Source organism: Pezoporus wallicus, unplaced genomic scaffold (assembly GCF_028554395.1).
Source record: "Pezoporus wallicus isolate ANWC-B61680 ecotype Strahan unplaced genomic scaffold, APGP_CSIRO_Pwel_v1 contig_7892, whole genome shotgun sequence".
In the NCBI taxonomy this organism is placed as follows: Eukaryota; Metazoa; Chordata; class Aves; order Psittaciformes; family Psittacidae; genus Pezoporus; species Pezoporus wallicus.
In genome coordinates this window covers 1,155,800-1,175,613 of record NW_026641897.1, presented here as the reverse complement: position 1 = coordinate 1,175,613, position 19,814 = coordinate 1,155,800, and the positions used below count along the sequence as shown (strand labels likewise).

Here is a 19,814-nt window from a genome sequence, read left to right as displayed (position 1 = left end):
GGTTTTCAGATCAACTCTGTGCATCAGATATAATGGCTGTTATCTGCAGCAGTAGGGGAAAAAGCAAAACCCAGACACACAAGGCATTCTCATCACCAGTTTGTGCATGTGCCCCTCTCTAAAAAAGGTACAAGAGTATTCTTCTTTGCCAACCCCAGTTATCCCTATGAAATCACCACCACAACAGCTTACCCCTGAGCCACAGAAGCGTCCCAGGCGGGGTGCAGTGCTGTCGTAACCATCATAAATTTCCATGTAGTCGTACCCACAGTCAGCCTCCTCCTCAATCTCAAATATCTGGAATATCAGCTCCACCCCATAGCCATCTTCAGCTACAATCACCCAGTCACAGTTGGTTTGACCTGGATAGTTGTTGTCCCCAAACTGAGCATGGGAATATAGCTCCTTAGTTCGTACTTCAGCCTTTAAGAGCCCACCACATTCTGGAAGAAAAGGACACAAACCAGTCTCTCAAAGGCCTTACCTCACAACAAGGATTTATCTTACCACTTTTAGGCCAGATGTGAGGAGAGAAGACCTCCAGCCTGAAGTGTATGTACAACCAGGAAGGTAATTAACCACTGCAACAAACTATCATAAACCAGTGAATTCTCCAGTCACCCATGAATCTGATGACCCACATAGAGTACAGGAGCTTGGATTTTTGGGTACTGAACATGCACGGAAAGAAGTGACCAGCTATAACTAGCAGGATGAGATTCCTGCTACATTGTACTTTAGAAAACAGCATTATTTTAGAAAGCAATTGCTTAAAGGAAGACTTCACATGTTCTTTGTGCTTGTCCCGTAGCTGAAATTCTGATCTGGGCCAGTACATGGACTAAGTTGCATTATCTCATTTTCTGATGGTTGATGTGGAACAGAAGGGGTTGCTGCTCAACCAAACACCTCCAGTTTAAACAAAAGAACATGAGCAGGAATGTTTGATATCAAGAGACCTCTAAACTGACAAGGAAGCTTGCATTTATGGTATGGTGCCAACAATGGTCTGGGAAATGGTCAGCACAATACACAATCACTTAAAAATCAGGCTAAGATTATTTGGGTGAAAAGTGTGTCTAGTTTTGCCTGGTAAGAAAATGCGGTGAGACTTGATGACATCTTATCGCACTGGGGTATTGGCAGGCAACCAGATTACCTGTGCTGTGCTTTGCCTGGAAACCTTTTCTTTGCACAGAAGCATCAGAGTAAAACCTGAGGAACATCTTGTTGGTAGAAGCCACTACAGGGTCTGGCTTCTTGCTGCCACAGAAACGGCCAAGGACAGGTGATTTGCTGTTGGGCCCATCATACATTTCTAAGTGGTCATAGGCACATTCTTGGTGCTGTTCAATCTCAAACTCATTGAAGGTCTACAGCAAGAATAAGGAGAATTAAAACAGACATTTGTAAATCTGAGTATGCAGTTTAACAGAGTATGAAAACAAATGAAAAACAGGTCAAATGATATGTCTGTCCCACTCCTCCCACAGACTAAACTAGAATGGTGTGCTTTCAGAAAAAAATGACCTCAGGGTGACAAAGCTCAGAATTTCATATGAATGTGCAGCTTTGCTGCCTCACATGGGTGCACGACAACAGTTTTCATCAGCAAGTCTTATATGCTCATATTTTTCCTGCTGGAAATCCTGCCTAGCACACTGAATAGGCAGTTCTTCAGTATTACTTCCACTGAGCACAGTGATCGAGGCACTATCTTCCCCACTGCCCAGCTTTGGGCATGCCCTGCCATATGCATCAGGCCATGCTGTAAAGTGGGCCTCACACTTCTCCCTCAGAGGGGCTGGGCACTGGCTCTGCCACCACCTTATGTAGATATGGTCCCATGGAGTGGCTCAGAGGGAGAGGCAGAGGTGGGAGGGCATGTTAACACCTTCTGTTAACAGAGAGAGCAATCTCCTCAAGAGACTCACCTCTGCCTCATGTTTCTCTGAGACTCTCTGCTCTTTTGCAGGCCAGAGGCAGCCTCCTGGGATGCCTTCCTCTGAGCACCCCAAAAAGGGCCTATGGAGATCAATGTCCCGCTCACACAGTATGGGGAGAAATACTTCAGCTCCTCACAGTCCAGCCTACTCCTCCCCTCCCGCTCACTGGTTACTCACTACTTTCACTCGGTGGCCAGGCGTTGCAGAGATGTCCCAGGTGCACTCTTTCCGGCTGGGATACTTGTCAGGCCAGTTTGGACTGCTCATCACTCCTTCTGCACCATTCAGCTTGTGCTCACAACCAGCTTGAGAGAGAGGTCACGAGATGAAGTCATCAAGACAAATCTCACATGGGAACCATATAACATCCTACATGTTCCTCTCTGCCCACCCTCAGCACGGCAGAAACAGGGAAGGCTTCACTCGCTGAACAAGACCTTTTAGTATTACTGCATAGTTCTGGTGGGTTTGTCCTACACTCCTTTGAGCTAACTTGGCAGCTGATGAAATGGACCATCTCATTCCCCTGGGCCTCATTAACATCATCCACCTCCTCACTTTCAGGTGTATTCTCCTGCTTCTCAATCTCATCTGCCCTGTTTCCAGTGACATGGTATCCAACCCCTCCAACCCTGTTGACTCTGATGCTATCTCAGCCTTGAGTTGTTTTGCCAACTTGGAAGACCAGAAAAAGACCAGAGGTCGTACACAAGAAGGCCTTTGCTGCACACAGTAGGGGTAGGGTGCAGGAAGAAGGGTAGTTTTGGCAGCAAGCAAGCAGTTAGATCAGCTCATCCTTCATCTTCTGACTCAAACCCAATAATTAAATTGAAGCAGCAGTGACTAGTCAAATCATGATGTCCCACAAGCAATCCTTTCGCTAAGCCAATTTCTTGCCCTCCCCCTGTCCATCCCCCATGGCCATACAGAGGGCCAGACTGGGGAATGGATGCAGTGAAAACAGGTCTCCTTCTTCCTTTTATTAGGTAGTTTTTCAGCTAACTGGGGCTTTTCAGGGCCCCAGACTGGCACGTGGTACAAACATGGTATGCCTGGCACAAAAGCATCCTGGAGCAAACTATGTTTAAAGCACCTTATCTTTCCTGAGAGCAAGGAGTAAGGACCTTACCTTCTTTACAGTCATGGCCATTTTCATGCAGCATGAACCCATTTCTGCACTGGCATGTGTAGCTACCAAAGGTGTTGACACATTCATGCTGGCAACCACCATTGTCTTTGGAGCATTCGTCCTTGTCTGGGCAGGATCAAACCAACAAGCACTGAGTTGACAATGAGAAACACACAACCACAGTTGCCAGCTGGGAGTGCCATACCCAGACTGGCAGATACCAGTGCAAGCACCCAACCTCTGCTGCTGCATTAGTCCAGTCAGCTTTTTAGCCCAGATACAACTCTCTTCGATTGTTCTTTATTCCATAAAGTGCATTGCAAATGGGTTTTATTATATAATGTAGGTTTTGAGTAGTTAAATACCTCTTTTAACCTAGAGAAGTGCCATAGGTTAAAAGAAACATATAGCAATGTGTCATTCTTTTAGAACAGAGTCCAGGAAAAGTATCACACAAATTCACTGGGCTAGGCAAATATCCACTGGCCAGTCTTTATATTTTCAAGTTTCTACATGCTCTGATGAGCCTCCATCTTTATATAGCTCTTTTCCAAGAGCACAAGCAGGCAGATGGAAAAGGTGATCTAAGGTATGAGCTGCTCCATGAAACTGAAATATGCCCCGGTGGATGTTCACTCCTTTGTGTTCAGGACTATAAAGTCTTGAATGTCAGTGCTCTGAACATAGAATCTGCTTATGGTTTCCAGTCCAATTTAATTTATGAGCAGTTTATCTCCAATTTTTCTTGGACCAATATCCTCCCTTGACCTCATTAACTTCATCTGTCTCCTCACCCTCAAATGTATTTCTAGACGAAATATACCCCACCTCATCCTTCCTAAGATTTAATTAGCCAAGCCCTTAGGCCTGATTCTACCCCACAACTGTTTAATTTAAGGCCATTTTGCCTCATCATCCTCCTCAAAAACATTAATACCCCTCAGTGAAGACACAGCATGAAATTTTATTTCCACTTCCATACAATGTACTATTAACCTCCAGAGCTGCCTGCCAAGAAGGTACATCACTGACACCAAAAGCTACTATGGATTCAGAACAGAGGATCAGCATGCACTGCTTTGATGGGAAGGATTGCTAGACAGAAGACTTTTGGAAATTTTCTAACTCTTTTAGTTTCAGGTCAGGTTCCCCATCGCTTCCTGCTTTGGAAGGACTGGAGGTATGGATTTCATCAATGTACCTTGTTGACACTACACTATGAAATTGGACCAAACACTACACTGAGAAACCGAGATGAAAAGTGACACAGCAGAGGGCCACCATGGTTTTCAGATGAAAATAACCATGTCAGGCTCTGCCTGATTTGACAGGAGGTTGAAGAAAATTCCCCCAAAACAAGAGGTTCAGTCAGAAGGGACAGGTAACCAAGTGAAAGAATAGAGCCATGTACCAGAGAAGTAGTGAACTTTAAAGCCTTTCTTGGAGACCGTGTTGTCTGATTTGAATTCCAGTCTCATGTTGTTGCCATACGATGTGATTACTTCAGGCTTCTCTGAGCCACAGAATTTGCCATGAAGCTTGGAGTCAGAAGCCAACCCACTACGAACCTCAACATAGTCGTATTTACAGACCTGCCAAGAGAGGAGGAGATTTCTCAGCTCTATCAACATTGAACAGAACATTTCAGAGGAAGGGACAGAGGCTTGACTGAGGGAACAGAAACAGCCTACTACTCACACACTCCTATCCTCCCCAGATTCTCCTCTGTCAGTGTTCTCATCCCCTTTCATTGCTTCCCTCACCTTAAAGCACGGGTGTGTTTCCAGATTAGCAAAGGTTCCATGTCATTTAGCTAAAATAATTACTCTGACTTTATCCAAGAACCTGACAGTGTTGAATGAACTTCTGCAGCCTGCTGAATTAAGGAAGAATCACTGCTCCCATCTACAGTGGGAAGCTAGAACCTGAATGTTTTGTTCGAATTCCACCCTGCCCTTGGCAGGGCAGGGAACAGACTTTTTTACTGGCTGTTTTTTTTACCCTTGAAGAACTCTACTTCATTGTTCATTTTCACTTATTTTCCTGCAAAGACAGCCCTGGGTAAGGGGAGGATGATATACTTATTAGGGATGGACAACACCTATAGTTACTCAAAGCTGGTAGAGAAAAGAAGCCCATTTATAACAGAACACTTTTCCACTCCAAAGAGAAAGTGGATCCAGACTTCAGAGAGAACAATCACTGTTAATGGCTTATTATTGTAAAGCTGGGAAACAACCAGAAGCTCCACCAGCAAGACAGAGTCTCCTTTTCCTTGTATCCCAAGGATTTATCCAGTTCTGAGTTAGCCAGTAGTCACACCTCTGAGATGCAGGGACTGGTTACGTACATCATTGCCTTCCAGCTCAAACACTTCGAACTGCAGAGAGATCCGGTACTGGGCTGGAGCTACCACCTGCCAGACGCAGTTTTTATTAGTAGGATATTCCTTGGGCCATCCAGGGCTAGTAATGGTCCCATTGAGCTTGGTGATGAAGCCCCCACACGCAGCTGGAGAGGCAATAAATGAACACAAGTTTTACTTGGTTCTGTTCAGACACACAGATTGGGCCACACTGTTAGCTATAAAATGAATCAGATCCTGGTTGGTAGCACATTTCAAATCCTGGCCTCCAGAACAGGTAAAAATGCTGGCAGCTGTGAAGAAGACAGAAACCTGACCTTTACTCACCAGAAAAACACACACAGCCAGGGTATGACCTTGAGAGCCACTTAAATAATGTAAGATTGATCTCCTTTTTACTCTTTAACCTTGGGCTTAGAAAGTGGTAGTAGCTTCAACTGTGGATCAGCTGACTTGACATGCACAACATATTTGTAAAGGCCACCTGGCAAATTTCCCCACATTCAGTCATACAAACCATACTATTTCAAGTTTACTAGTGATGGAATAACTGGAAGATAATGGAATCCTAGGAAGACACCCCTATCAACTCTTCAGTGGCTTATTATATGTGGACTGCATCTTCTCTAGGGAAAACTGAAGACAAAACCAAAGACTTCACTTTATTATCCAATTTCTTTTAAAAACTTGGGACATCTCAGCTTCATCCTCTTGTGCGAGAACATGGCTTTTACATCAAAGGAATCCATCTCAGTTTGCTCTTTTGTTGCAAAATTCTATTTGCAATAAGTCAAACCCAAGGGAGCAGCTTTGATACAAAAAGAGTGGCAAGCATGTCAGAAGAAACAAAAGCAATTTACTCTGATGTGCCTTGCTACAATTTCAAAGATTATCCTTCCTGTATTGCCCACAAATGAAGTTTCAAATAGGAGACTAAGAGTGAAGTTCAGAAAATGCTCGCCAAGTTATACCAACTTGTTTGCTCAAAATTGCAAGAAATTATTGAAAAAAAGGCACCTAGTCAATAGCAGCTTTTCCCAGACAGTGAAAAAATTAGAAGGCAGGGCAAACCATGTGACTTTGAGAGCACCACTTGGTGTAGAGCTCTTTACATATCTCAGCCGAAAGGCAGAGCTAAGAGACAAGAACAATGGGTGGATTCTCACACACCAATAGCTGTATTGTTGATAGAAGCAAGCGCTAGTTTCAGGAGATCAACTGTGTAAATAGAAAGCTGACAGAAACAGTTTCCACTGAAGGTGTGTTGTAGGGTTGTTTTTTCCCCTCCCATAACAGAAGAAGGAAATTTACTCCTCAGTATGCAGAATGTCTGGTTTGCATGCAGGCAAAACAGATATTTTATTCTGCAAAATAAATTTATTTTAAAAAATAAGAAATTCAACCTTAGATTGAAATACTTTTGTGCCACTTACTGGTTAGGTTATAATGCCCATCCTCCCTTATGTTGCACTGTGGGAGATCTGGTTTGAACAGGAATCTCTGGTTATGAAGAGCAAATGGTTTTAGAGATGTTTACCAGTACAGAATCAGTATTCTCAGTTTTTCAACCAAAACTTGTTTTTCAATGGAAGATGTTGACAAAAGAAGGATGTTTTCAGGTGGGGAAAGATAAACAGAAGCAAAGAGGATCCAAGGGCAAGGAAAATCATCTCCAAGATTGTAGTACCCATACTATACAGACAATCTGTAGGTTACTCACCTTCACAGGTCTTTTTATCAGCTGTCAACTCATAACCAGGCTCACAGGTGCATTTGTAACTGCCCAGTGTGTTCTCACAGTGCTGTTCACACCCACCATTGTCTGGAAGAGAACATTCATCCATCTCTGTCAGGAGAAAACCAGAACAAGTCAGTTTAGAGACCACTCAACACCCCTCATATTCCTCATGCAGCACTTCTGGACAGAAGGACCAGAGGACTAGCTGATGAGCCAAGCCCATGGAGCTGCTGCAAACCTCACAAGAGCTAAAGCACTCCTCATAAGGGATTAAGAGTACTGTTACAATTCAAGAGTGCTTTTTCTGTACAGGAGCAGGAAAACATGATCTCCAGTAACGACTTCACTGCTTTTTGTTCTCATTTCCCCCTGTTTTGTTTTTTAGATTTCTCACTCTCTTGAGTAACTTGGGCTACCATGAACCGGCCCATCATGGTGCCCACAGTAACAGAGCTGTAGAATGCCGTACCCCACTGAGTGGGGTGCAATGAAGGAGCTGTGAGAATACATAAGTAATCCTTCTTTTTCACAGACACGTGAAGACTTACTACCCTAGACTTTGAATCCAGGCTCTTCCAATTACATCTCAACAGCCTGAACTGACATTTTAATATACAGATAGCCAGATGTACTGGCTTCTCACCCTGACCCCGTGCAAATGAGAGTTCTTGGGTTGAGACCGGAAAATTATCCACCAATTACTGTTGTAGGTAAAACAGACTCAACTTTAGGGAATTTAACTTAATTTATTGCCAATTTAAATATTTGAGTATTGATTTGGGTATTGGGAAACAAAACACTGGGAAAAAAAAAAAAAAAGAAAGAAGAAACAAATGTCAAAACATTTAGGGAAAATACCTTTCTGTCCCCCTTTCCCAGGCTCAACTACACTTCAAACTTCTCTCCCCATGTTGTATCACCACAGCTTAAACTCAGTCCATTCAGCAAGGCCATGAGCATGCAAAGGCAGAGGGGATGGGGAGCTACAGCCAGTACATGAGTCTGCCACTCCTTCCTTCTCATACTTTCCCTCCACCCGGGTCCTGGGTCCTCCATGGGCTGCAGGGAGTGTCTGCTCTGCCATGAAGCACCTCCACCTTCTGCTCACTAAGTAAGAGGTAACGCCTCATGCTAAGTGCAACATCTCCTACTAAGAGTAACACCTCTCACTTTGGTGTTACCTCTGCTGTTTGGCACTTTTTGCTCCTTCCTGGTTTTTGTTTTCACAGAGGTGCCACCAACATAGCTGATAGGTTCATCTGTGTCCTGTGGCGGGTCCACTATGGAGTCAGCACAAGGCAGCCCTGCAGCCTCCCACTGTCAACACCTTGCACCTACACCCAATATAATGTTACAGTTACAGTTACTGCTATGTTCATCAAATAGGAACAGTCTTGACTAATCATTGTAGGTCCCTTCCAACTGGAATTCTCTTCTATTCATAACACTGCCTTCCTGCAAAGCCTTGCCACAGTCAGGAGCCCCATACTGCAACAACTCTAGGCAAAGCAGATTTTATTTTCTGGTCCGTGAATTAACTATGAAGAACACAGAGTATTTCTTTGCTGCTCCATGACAGGTTCAATAGCTTCTAATGTGGCTGTAAATCACTTGTGTCTGCAACTGCAGTAGAAGTGTATGTTTATGCATTTTTTACATAAAAAACACAAATACATTTATTTGTGACTGTTTCACAAGGAAAGCGCCCCAGATTCAGGTATGTAACTTTGTTCCCCTACAAATTTGCAGGAGGAGCTCAGATTCTAGAGAATGACTTGCTGCAGGCCAGAAAGTCTCCATTTAGTACTAATCCCTGGAAGACATCTCTGCTAGTCAGTCTGCACTGCTTTCAGCTCCTGAAAGAAGCCAAAATGTCTTTAGGAAGAAGTATTCTGTGTCTTTATGGAACATGAGAAATTTAAACAAGGATGTCTAGGCACTGTGAACATTGTTCAGAGTCTGAAATTAAATACCACAGTATTTGCCAGTGATCTTGCAATTGCCCTTTGTCACGGTCCATTTGGATCTCTCAAACTTTCTTTAACTAATTCTTTTCTTTTGTGCATAAGTACATGGATTAGGAACTACAGGCCATAAATTATGAAACCTTATAACTGGAGTAAGTGAATAAGTGAATTCCCATGATAGACTACTCCAAGCAAAAGGGGTTGAGCCCTGCTGTGTTTGTTGTATTTCCTAACAGGCTCATGAAATGATGTTTATTTCACAGAGTACATTGTCCTGTAAATTTGAGAGATCCAAATGGACCATGACACCCTTAACATGAGACAGAAGTTAAAGTAGGAATAAATAAAGGACTTGTGCAATCCAAATATTGGCATTGCAGCTATTATTTCTGTAAAACTGTCACTGAACCCAAGAGAAACATGAGTATCTACCTTGCAGGAGCTCGGCAGGCATTTTCCCAAGGGCTTAGATATTTGGTTCTTGCTTCTATTCAGCTCAACAGGATGCTGGTAAAGGACCATGTCTTGGGTCTAGCTCTTAAGAAAAATCTTAGTCTTATTTACATCTTTCTGAAGAGGATCTCAGGTCAGGAACACATGTGTCTCCTAAAGCACTCAGAAATTTTCCCTGGGATTTTACTTGCATTCAAATTCACCTTCTCTCCGGAGGTTTCCTTTGGAATACAACTTAGCAGAGAGTTGTTTGAACACTGCGCACCCAGTACCAGTACTTTCTTTGAAAATGTGCCCTAGCATGGGTTAAGTGGAGGTTACATTCTGTCCAGCAGTGCAACACAAGGCATCAGTGCCTGTGCTGGTACTGACACAGCACTCTTTCATTCTGCCTTAATCAAGGAGGTGGTATTCATGCCTCAGCATCAAACCTCTCTATACTCACAAAACCATTTGTATATCAACTTGGTATTGGTGATTGTACAGGAAAGTCTAACAGTTCTTAACTACAAGTAGATACAATGGTAACTGATCACTTTGAGATGACAGTAGATTAAGGGATGAATGGTCCCAAATTTTGACATTGTGAGGTAATAGATCGTGTACCTTTAAAGAAATTTGCTGCAAAACCTGCTTTATTGATGGTTGCATCAGATGCAAACTTCATCCATACTTTATTTGAACTGGATTTGATATCTTCTGGCTTCTCATAGCCACAGAAGTGACCAAGCAGTGGGCTGTATTCAGTTAGGCCATCTCGGATCTCCAGGTAGTCATAAGAACATGCATCATGCCATTCAATCTGCAATAGGAAAAGGGTATGATGGTAGTTCACTAGTATGAGTGCTCTGAGTTAGGCTAGCTACCCAGTTTGACTTTGGCCAGTGATCAGCTCCAAACAAGCATCCCAAACAACTGGTCACAACTACATACTCGCCTCACTGCTGCCATTGAGCTCTCCAGCAGTGGAAACTGCATTCAAGCCTGGGCACATCTCAGTTCTACTGCTATTTTCATGGCTTCCTTTTGGTGAAGCCCAGTCCATGACTATCTACAAGCTGCTTTTCCATGGGAAGATGGAAGGAACAGAGCAGAACAACTATAAAAAAAAAAAGTTAAAGAAATAGCTGTGGGGTCACAGCTAGGAGGTGGTGGTGTCAGCTTTTTCCAGGACAAGCACAGTACAAGTACACAAGCCACAAGAGTCTATGGGGTTGATGGGTTTTATCCAGGTCCTGGCCGTTCCTATCTGTGACTTACATATACATCTGTAGCCAGAAACACATCACTGGACACCTAGCTAAAAGTGTAAGAGATTCTATAAGTAGTAGGAGAAAAGCTTTTTTTAGCTTTTCAAAGCCTGTCTGCCATCTGGGAACATGATGTTTCCTTGGAGAGTCACAAAAATCCTGCAATCTGCCAAGCCCTAGTGACACCTGGATTGTGACCATTCAATTTCATTTGACCAGGCTGAAAATTTAAGGACTCATGAGTTCTTACTTAGCATCATCTACAGTTTTGTGCCCCTTCTAATTCTTTCTGTCGAGAGTAACAGTTTTTGAAAACTCATATTTAAAACTTGGCTTCAAAATGAGCAAACTTCTGGTGAGAAGAAATTATGTTATGAAGGACTCAAAAGAGGTGCTTTTTTTTTTTTAAACTTTTAAAATTTTCTTCTTCATTTTAAAGTATCTACAGAGGCAAAATAATATTCACATTATAATATAAAATTACATTTCTCACCTCAAAGGCTTGGAATGTGATTCCTATGTGAAAACCCTCAGAAACCGTGATCTTCCAGATGCACTCTTTGGAAGGTCTGTAGTCATCTGGGTAATTGGGCGATTGGATCTGGCCAGCATCTTTGTGAATTTCTCCACCACAAATAGCTTCATAAAAAACAAGTAGCAAAACCTTGGTCAAATCTGTGTCAATACCGCTTGTTACACAAAGGCAGCATACAAGTCATGGAAGTTTTTACAAATCTAGCATTTTGTCCTACTGACAGTGTTTCCTGTCTTTCTGTGCCAACCGCCGTAGAAGGTGAGCTCACTGGGACAGAGAATTTTTATGATTTTTCACGTTTCACACTGCTGGTCACCTTAATAACTGCTTAAAACCTGCTGCGAGCAATAAAGACCACGGAAAAATGGCAAAAAAAAAACAACAAACCAAAAAAATCAGTTGCAAATCTAATCCAGCCACAAGATGGCAACATTAGCAAGCATGAGTTCCGCTGTTCACCAGGAGACCACCAGGCTGACTGCTGTGTATGAAAAATTAAGGTTGTTGCTAAATATAAGGATGAGTAAGTTTAAAGACAAGAACAGAAAGTTTAATATAATCTAGCTTAATACAAAACTAGCAGAGACCTCAAAGACAATAGCAGTTCAGCATAATTGTCTGCAAGCCTGTAACAAATGAAAGTAAGACCACAGGCTAAAACTTGTGTTAACCCATGATGCACAAAATGCATGTCTACAGAAGGCATATGTATGTTTTGGCTGTGCAAGCAAACACTGGCTAGTCAAGCAAACAAAACACACTGACAGTAGGTACAAGAGAGATGGCACTGCAATGACACCTGCCAGACATCAACCATCTTCACTCTTGGAGTCTCCCCACAAGACACTGTATTCAGATTTGGGTCTCACTGTACTGTCCTGGAAATTGCTTGTATTGGGTAACATTGCCTTGGTTTTGCCTTATAAGCTGCTAATGCTTAACTGTAGCCTAGTTAAAAGCACTGATTCACTAATGCAGTGATAACTTCTTTCCTACAGAATCAGTACTAAGGCACCACCAAATAGTTGCACCCAAAATTCAGCTGCAAAGCATAATATAGTTTGAAGTTGAAATTCATATATTCAGATCTAGAAGTGGTGCTATATAGAACCTCTGAGTAAACCTTAAGAGAACTTTCTCCCCGTAAAACTGTCAGCCAGCAAACAGTATATTCTCTACCACTGCCATAGTTCATACTGAAATTTAGCTGAGCTCCAAAGTATACTGGAAGAGCATTACTGTAAAATGGAAAGAACATCTGCTGATAGAGCCTCAGAAGACAATAACGATGACAAATTCAGGGCTGCTAGCATTGCTGTAGGGCAAAACCACCAGTATCTTCCCATCTTGAATCTCATGAAAGAAAAGGAACAACTGAACTATGAGGACATTTTCACTACACTATCATTTAGTATCAAATAATTTTACCATCAAGTGGCTACATACTTCTGTCTCTTTCCTCCCATTTATTGGAAACTTTAGGGCCAAGACCTGGAGGAATCCATATCCAAAAATCAGTCCTCAGCCACAGAACTCCCAGCAGTGTTCAGATGTACAAGCATTTACATGCACTCTAAGTAAAGCAGAGCACAGAGAAACAAAGTGCTAAACCATGCTTTTGCCTTCTAGTATGTGAGGGAGAAAAGTTCAAAAGAAAAAGAGGAACTAACAGTAATGCAGAGAGGTTTTGAACAAAAATTGTTAAAAATTAAACATTTAAGCACAATCCCTCCTGAAAATAAAAGTTACCTTTGTTGCCAAGACACAGAAGTCACAACAGAGGAAAGAAACCAGCCATTGCCAGAGTTTGCACTGGAGGTCAACAGGGATTAAGGATTTTTGGAAACTCTCCAATTTCAGCAAATGAATTATGGAGAGAGGTGCTGATAATCTCACTACCTGCTGCTCTGTCATGAGGAGGCTGAGTTAAGAATTATACAATGGACTGTCACTGGTTCTGTGGTAAAAGCTGGCTTCTGCCAGTCATACTCTCTGCTTGCTCTGAGGCTTAGCCATAGATTTCATACCTTTCCAATTGGAAGCTTATTGCAGGAAAGGGTTACAATAAAAAGCCAGAGTCTTGAAGAGCTAGAAAAATGTGAAGAGTCAAAGGGAAGTTTGACCACAAGATGCACATTCTGCTTTCATTTGCTCTCCTCAAAAGTTAAGTGAAGCAAGTATAGCTCATATTTACTAAGCCTCTAGGGGTCATTTACTAATCAACAGGAAATACAGAAAATTATCAAGAGAAAAGAAAACTTGCATAGTGACTCTGGTATGCAAGCAAGGTAATATTTATTTTCTTCTGATACCATTTAACAATATGAAGCATGATGCCATATTAACATCCATGGTGAAGAACAGAGAAGTTGCTTCCCCAAAGCATTCCTCACCTTGCCTTTTGTTTTTCTTTTTCTTCTAAAGTTGGAGCAGGTATCACTGGGGAATAACCCCCTGTAAGAATTAATCTGACAAGCCCACCAACACAAAACCCCAAAATATATCAGTCTATTAGAGACAAGCTAGTTTGATCACTTCTAATTCCTCCAACAAACTGCCATAAAAGGGGTGTTACAAACCACATGGTTCAGGCAATAGCTGCTTCTCAGGAGAGATGTAAAAAAACCCATAATCAGGGAAGCTACTTCTGTCTCTGGGGCAACAATTCCTGTAGAAACCAGATATTTCTCCTGTGAAACAGATTTGTTAGCCCCACACTGTTGTGAAATCCTCATATGCTTTATTTGCACTTCTCCAACAGTCCCATGTTTTCTTCACTTCCCTCTGTTAGCATCATTATTCATGAGTATACTGGACATTTGAGCACTGGGCTTCCAGTGTCATGCTTGTTTCTGTGGCTGCAGAAAGAAGATAATGCAATGTTGATACTGATACAGTGAAAGTCAATATTGTGGCCAACACTGGTACTTCTAAGAAAATTCCTGTTGCCTGGAGAACCATAAAGGCTTGTAATATATTAAAATACTGTAAAAAAATAAGCATATATGGAGAAGGGATGTTACTCATTTGTTACTGACTTTGATAGTATTGCTTTGCTGAAGTGGTTTCAGCATTCCATGCCATGCAAGTTTCCAAAGTACCTGACCTGCAGAAGATCCGATATGCTAATTTCTAATCTTCTGTAAGTAAAATATACAAGGGAGAAGCCAAAGAACAATCTTTGCATTTGAGAAAAAACAAAGCAAAACCAAAAAGATTACAAAAATAAATGATAATTAAAAAAATACCCAAAAAACCCACAACAAAATAAGCTGCATTAAGTAATATAAAATGCATGATCCGAAACAGAATTTTGCCTACTAAGTTACTGGAAGAAATCCTGCTATACTCAGCAATGCTGCTTGCAGGGGCTGGTTACGTGAAACAGAACGTGGTGTATGAACAGAATCTATAGCTCCATGCTGCCATCCTGTTGTCCTCCCCAAAACGTGATGATCTCATTGGAAGATCCATGCCTTGTCTGCTGAAGCAGCCTGCAAAATCTGCCAATTCCCATAAAGACAAGAGTGAGGGCTACATCTAATTATGTAGTGACACAGAACTCCTGCTGATCCCATAACCCCCTGCATCCTGTTCTGGCTGCTCCGTGCAATGCAACAGACTTCTAGCTAGTGGCTGTACCTTCATAGACCACAAAGAAGCCTTTGCCCAGGATGTTACTGCTGCTCCGGAACTCTATCCACAGCCTGCTGTCCGTGGAAATTACTGGTTCAGGGATCTTGTCACCACAAAATCTACCTAGAAGGCAGGAAAGAGATGATCAAGATCTCCTGGCTGATGGACAGCACAGCATAGCAGGCACCTGTGGCTCCAGGAAGCAAAGAGGCTGTGGTTAAAGGAGCTGTGCTTGTGTAAAACACCCTTTCCCTCCCACCACTTGTGCTTTTAAATGAGTTTCTGTTCCCATTTCAACACCACCACCACCACACCACCACCACCACCACCCCACCCCCCCCCAGTTAATTCATATCCTCTTCAATTATTAATTCAATAAAAGTAGGAAACCATCCCTTGTCCTTCTAGAGATGTGACATGAAGAAACATCCTTTCCACCCGTTAGACCCTGGAAATTCCTTCAGCATTTTGCACTAAGAGAAAATTGTCCAACTCAAACCAAAGGCGAGATGTGGCCATGCTGATGAGAAAACACCGTCTATCTTGTCCTCTGCTCTCACCTTTTCCCAGTTAAACCTCTACAGTCATTCAGTCTCTTTCAAGAGAGACCAAGAGCCCTTTTGCTCCATGATTCACCCATATCTGAGCTCTCTGGCAGGCACCAGCACCGGTAAATACCCAAATCCTGCCAACAAGAATGAGCCCTGAAGAAGAACAGCTGCAGCTGTCCCAGACAACCTTAACAACCCTGATTTGGTGCTCCTCTACCTGTTTGTCCTGGGTTCAGCTGTAGCAGTTCCAGCCAGAAGCTCCTCACAGAAAAAGAGCAAGAACCAAGTATGCAATGAGAGGACTCAGTGCAAACGTGGTTCTTCACTTCAGCTGACATCAGCAGGGCTATATGTGAAATTCAGCATGGCCTTGGCACCCTGTCCCACTGAATCCCCAGTGGGAATTTGACGGGGCAGAGAGCAGCTTGCGAGGTTGAATTTACTCAGGACAGCAGTGACAGGGATCCTGGCATTGCATCACCAGGCAAAGGCTTACCTCCACTGGGCAAAAAACCTGGTTAATGCCTTACCTGCAAGACACTGCCTTAGTTCCCGTTAGCAGGCTGCACTGGTGGTTCCCTACACTGAATAAGGTGTCAGATAGTTCAAAGCTTGCTGGCTGGCAGGTCACAAAGGCTATGACCTTCAAGGATGCAAGAGCTATTCCTCTGTGGCAGGCCACAAGTGAGTTGCAAACTTTGTTTCTCTTCAGCAGTTTCACCACCAAGTTTTTTCTCTTATGAAGTCACCCATCCAAATATTATCTTGGATCTTAGCTTTACTTGGCTACTCAGTTCTAAGCCGCTATATCCCCCAGATGCCCAGCACTGCTGGGGCAGCGTGACAGCCCTGCAGTGTACCAATAGTATCTCCCATCTCCACCCCCAAAGGGCATACTAACAAAAAACATCAGCCCTGCAAAGCACCTTTCTCTAGGGTCACTGAGCAACTGCCTCCTGGATTTAGACTTGGAGTTTAACAAGGGTGTCAAGGAGAGGAAAAGCAGATGAGGAACAAGAATGAGCAAACTCCTCAGAGTGTGATAAAAGGCCCATTCATAAAAAGTTATACACCATTTAAAGGCTGAGTTTTCACACACTTCCCTGGGAAAATATGCAGTGCACATGTATTTTTTTCTCCCCACAAGAAGCCCGTGCTTTCACAATTCACGCTAATCCCCTCCCCACCCCCTGCTGAACTGCCGTCTGTTTGCCTCTTCTGAGCTAATTTCATGGGCTCAGCCCCTTGCGGGAGCCATGGCCACTCATGCAGTGTCTCCTTCCAGATGGGAACACTTGTAGGTCCACCTGCACTGGGGGACAGGGAGGTGCTTGCCTTCTGAAATACCTTTAAATTACTCAGCAGAAAAAATAACGAGGAGCTAGGTTGCAGCTGCTGGAACAATGTTACCTGATGCATGTACGGCAGAAAACAGCAATACATGCTGCCAGCCCTGAAACAGGCAGGAAACAGTAAAACCAGCTTCCAACTCTGCACTGAAAGTCAGGCCCATGGAAACTTCTGGAAAGCAGTATGGCTTCAGCCGTAGCACCTCACCAGGTACCAGGGCTGGGATGTTGAGTGGGGCCAAGGAGAGCACCCAGACCTCCCTAAGCCTACTGACCCCATGCTGACTAGCCTACTCCTGTGCTGCAGCATGGGGCATAGCACCTCTAACACAACTGGTGATGCTACACAACCTGATCATTTACTTCCTTTCCGGCAGGAAGAGCTGTTTGCAGTGCACCATTTTACATTTGAGAGCAGGAGTAGAGCAAGGCCCTTGCACACTTTGACATCCTAGGCATGATCTGGCAAGTTCCCTGCTAGAAGTACAGAGGCGCAAAGCACAGACTACTTGTGTATTTGTAAACACAATACTTGAGAAATAATGGCAGGCGCTTGGGCCAGGAGCTCTATGGCTGCTTCATTCTGACTGCCTGGCAGTTCTACCCTGGTCTTTGGAAAACCCAATAATAAAACTCCAGAGACCACATTTTCAGTCCAAGCCATACCCTCTCTGCATCTCTTCTCAAGCCACAAAAGGAAGGAATAAAGACTCTGCTATCAAAGGAACTGGAGCAGGGATCATTTGATGTGAATACAGCACATCGACATCCTGGATGGAGACATTAATGGATGGCCAGTACATTGGCTCAGTGGAACCTCTTTCCAGGTAAAGAAAAGTTTGTTTCTGTTTATTTTCCCCACCTACCCCCTAAGCATCAAGAGGAACACAAAATGCAATTAAAATGAAGCAACTACTCACCCAGCAATGGAGCCTTCCTCCAGTAGCCATCACGAACCTCCACATAATCATACCAGCAAAGGCGACTTTTAAATAGGTCCATTGATGTGAAGTTTAACATAATCTGAAAGGAGAGAGCATACACTTCTGTGGGAAGGGAGCTACTTTAAAGGGAAGACCCTACAGATTATGCGCTTGACCTCTGCTACAGTGCTGCCTAAGTGAGTATACAGGAAAAGACAGTTGGACAGTTTGCTGATTTTTTAATCAGCTTTCCTGAAAAAAAGAAATGCTTCTCAAAGTAATTTAATGAAACCATGAAAGTACACGACAGTGGACAGCACTTAACTATCCATCCTGTAATTCACAGTCACTGCTCCCCGGTTACTAAAATTACTAAAAAAGCCCTACTTGTTCCGGTTTAGTTGGTTTGGGGATTTTTTTTTTCATAAAAATTTGAATCACTGGTTTTGATTAATGTGAACATCATGGAGAAACACATAGACCCAAAACACAGATGTTTGGGGCCTCCACCCTTATATAAATGACACTTGTAAGAAATAGCTAATTTTGCTGACAAGTTTCCACATTCTGACAATTACACCCACACCATCATTATGATACAATTGTGTTCGGTGGATTAACTGAGCAGAACTTAGCATTAAAATTTTATCCCTTTGGTCTCCTTCCTCTGTAACATGGAATATAGGCCTCTCTATGGGCTTATGGAAGTCATTGATGGGGTGTACTTCTGGCATTTTTCCTTGCAAGATTTGATGAATTTATTAACTTACATCTACAGTCTGCTTCATTAGATTAAAATAGATGTTTTCCCTCAAAGCCCTGGCTGGATGTGCAGAGTGCAGTCTGGAACTGTGTTGCTTATTTTATTCACACTTTAGCTTATTTTGTTCACACTTTAGTTTTTTGACTTAGGACAGCAAAAAGAGATTCATCTGCTCTATGCAAATGAATACTACAAGCCCAGTATCTGCCCCAAGCTAATGCCTCAGTGCTATCCTGCTACTTTGTACCAAATGCTGCATTTGATTAAACAGACAAATTGAAGTATTTAATCTTTTAATCTGAACTTGGGTTTTTTGTTTGTTGTTTTTTGTTGTTTTTTTTTTTACATCAGTGGTTCAGTATTTAGATGCTGGGTCCTATCCCGTACAACTCTTTTGAAGAAGCTGAGAGACAAAGGGAGAATTTACAGAAACATTTACATTGCAAAAATCCCAGTTCCATAGTCTCAAAACCTGGACAGTTCTTGACACCTCTGCCCCTGGCGAAGCTCTCCCTGCAGTGAATGGTAGGAGCTCATCACTGCATTGGACCAGGCTTGCAGGAGACAGAACTCTGTCCCAGAGCAAGATATCTGCTGCAAAATGAATGAGCTCTGCTCTTCTTTGTTCAAGTCTGAGTCTTAAGTGTGTCTCGAGGGTGGTCCTCAGCAAAGCCACTCTGCTGAGCAGCTCCCAAGCCAGGCTGTGCATTCTTGCAGGCTGGTATGGCATGAAAGGCCTGAAGGGCTGGTGTTAGTGGATTAAGGAAAGATTTCATTTCCACAGGAAGATCAATAAAACAAAAGGAGCTGGGAAGAAAGTGGACGGGGTGGGTGATTGATGCACAGCGGGGCTCAGTGTTTCAAGGGGGAGAGCGGGAGTCCTCTGACAGGAACATTATGCTGTGTGACAGGGGCAGACCACTAATGTCAGTCACAGCTCCTCAGGCTGTCTTTGGGCCCCCAGCTTGCTGGCACATTTTATCCAACTCATCTGACAGTCACCTGTGGGTGACACACAATGTCCATGCAGGGTTCAGCCTCAAATAGAGAGGAAGGATCAGAGATCAACATGCAACCCAGACCTGTGGGGGGGCTGTGCTCCAGCAGTACCTCTTTCCTCCTTAGGACCATGTATTCCTGACCCTATCTCTGGAAGGACAGCAGTGTTGCTCAGGAGCCTTTCCAGGCTCCAACCCTGCACTCCAGGCA

General features: G+C 43.2%; 2 protein-coding genes across 11 annotated transcripts in view; one reads left to right on the top strand and one right to left on the bottom strand.

The window, feature by feature from the left end:
* LOC130608085 (cytochrome P450 2C8-like) overlaps positions 1-19,814 on the top strand; it is a 219,385-nt gene that overhangs the window by 16,341 nt on the left and 183,230 nt on the right. The window lies entirely within an intron of this gene.
* TLL2 (tolloid like 2) overlaps positions 1-19,814 on the bottom strand; it is a 93,995-nt gene that overhangs the window by 2,601 nt on the left and 71,580 nt on the right. For all 10 annotated transcript variants that reach the window (XM_057425725.1, XM_057425721.1, XM_057425724.1 and 7 more), the window contains 11 exons: positions 17,840-17,942; positions 15,026-15,142; positions 11,342-11,487; positions 10,205-10,400; positions 7,161-7,286; positions 5,426-5,586; positions 4,487-4,667; positions 3,076-3,201; positions 2,124-2,251; positions 1,160-1,373; positions 193-443 (listed from right to left, as the gene is read on the bottom strand). In XM_057425725.1, coding sequence (XP_057281708.1) covers positions 193-443; positions 1,160-1,373; positions 2,124-2,251; positions 3,076-3,201; positions 4,487-4,667; positions 5,426-5,586; positions 7,161-7,286; positions 10,205-10,400; positions 11,342-11,487; positions 15,026-15,142; positions 17,840-17,942 — 1,749 coding nt within the window. The remainder of the gene's footprint in view (positions 1-192; positions 444-1,159; positions 1,374-2,123; positions 2,252-3,075; positions 3,202-4,486; positions 4,668-5,425; positions 5,587-7,160; positions 7,287-10,204; positions 10,401-11,341; positions 11,488-15,025; positions 15,143-17,839; positions 17,943-19,814) is intronic.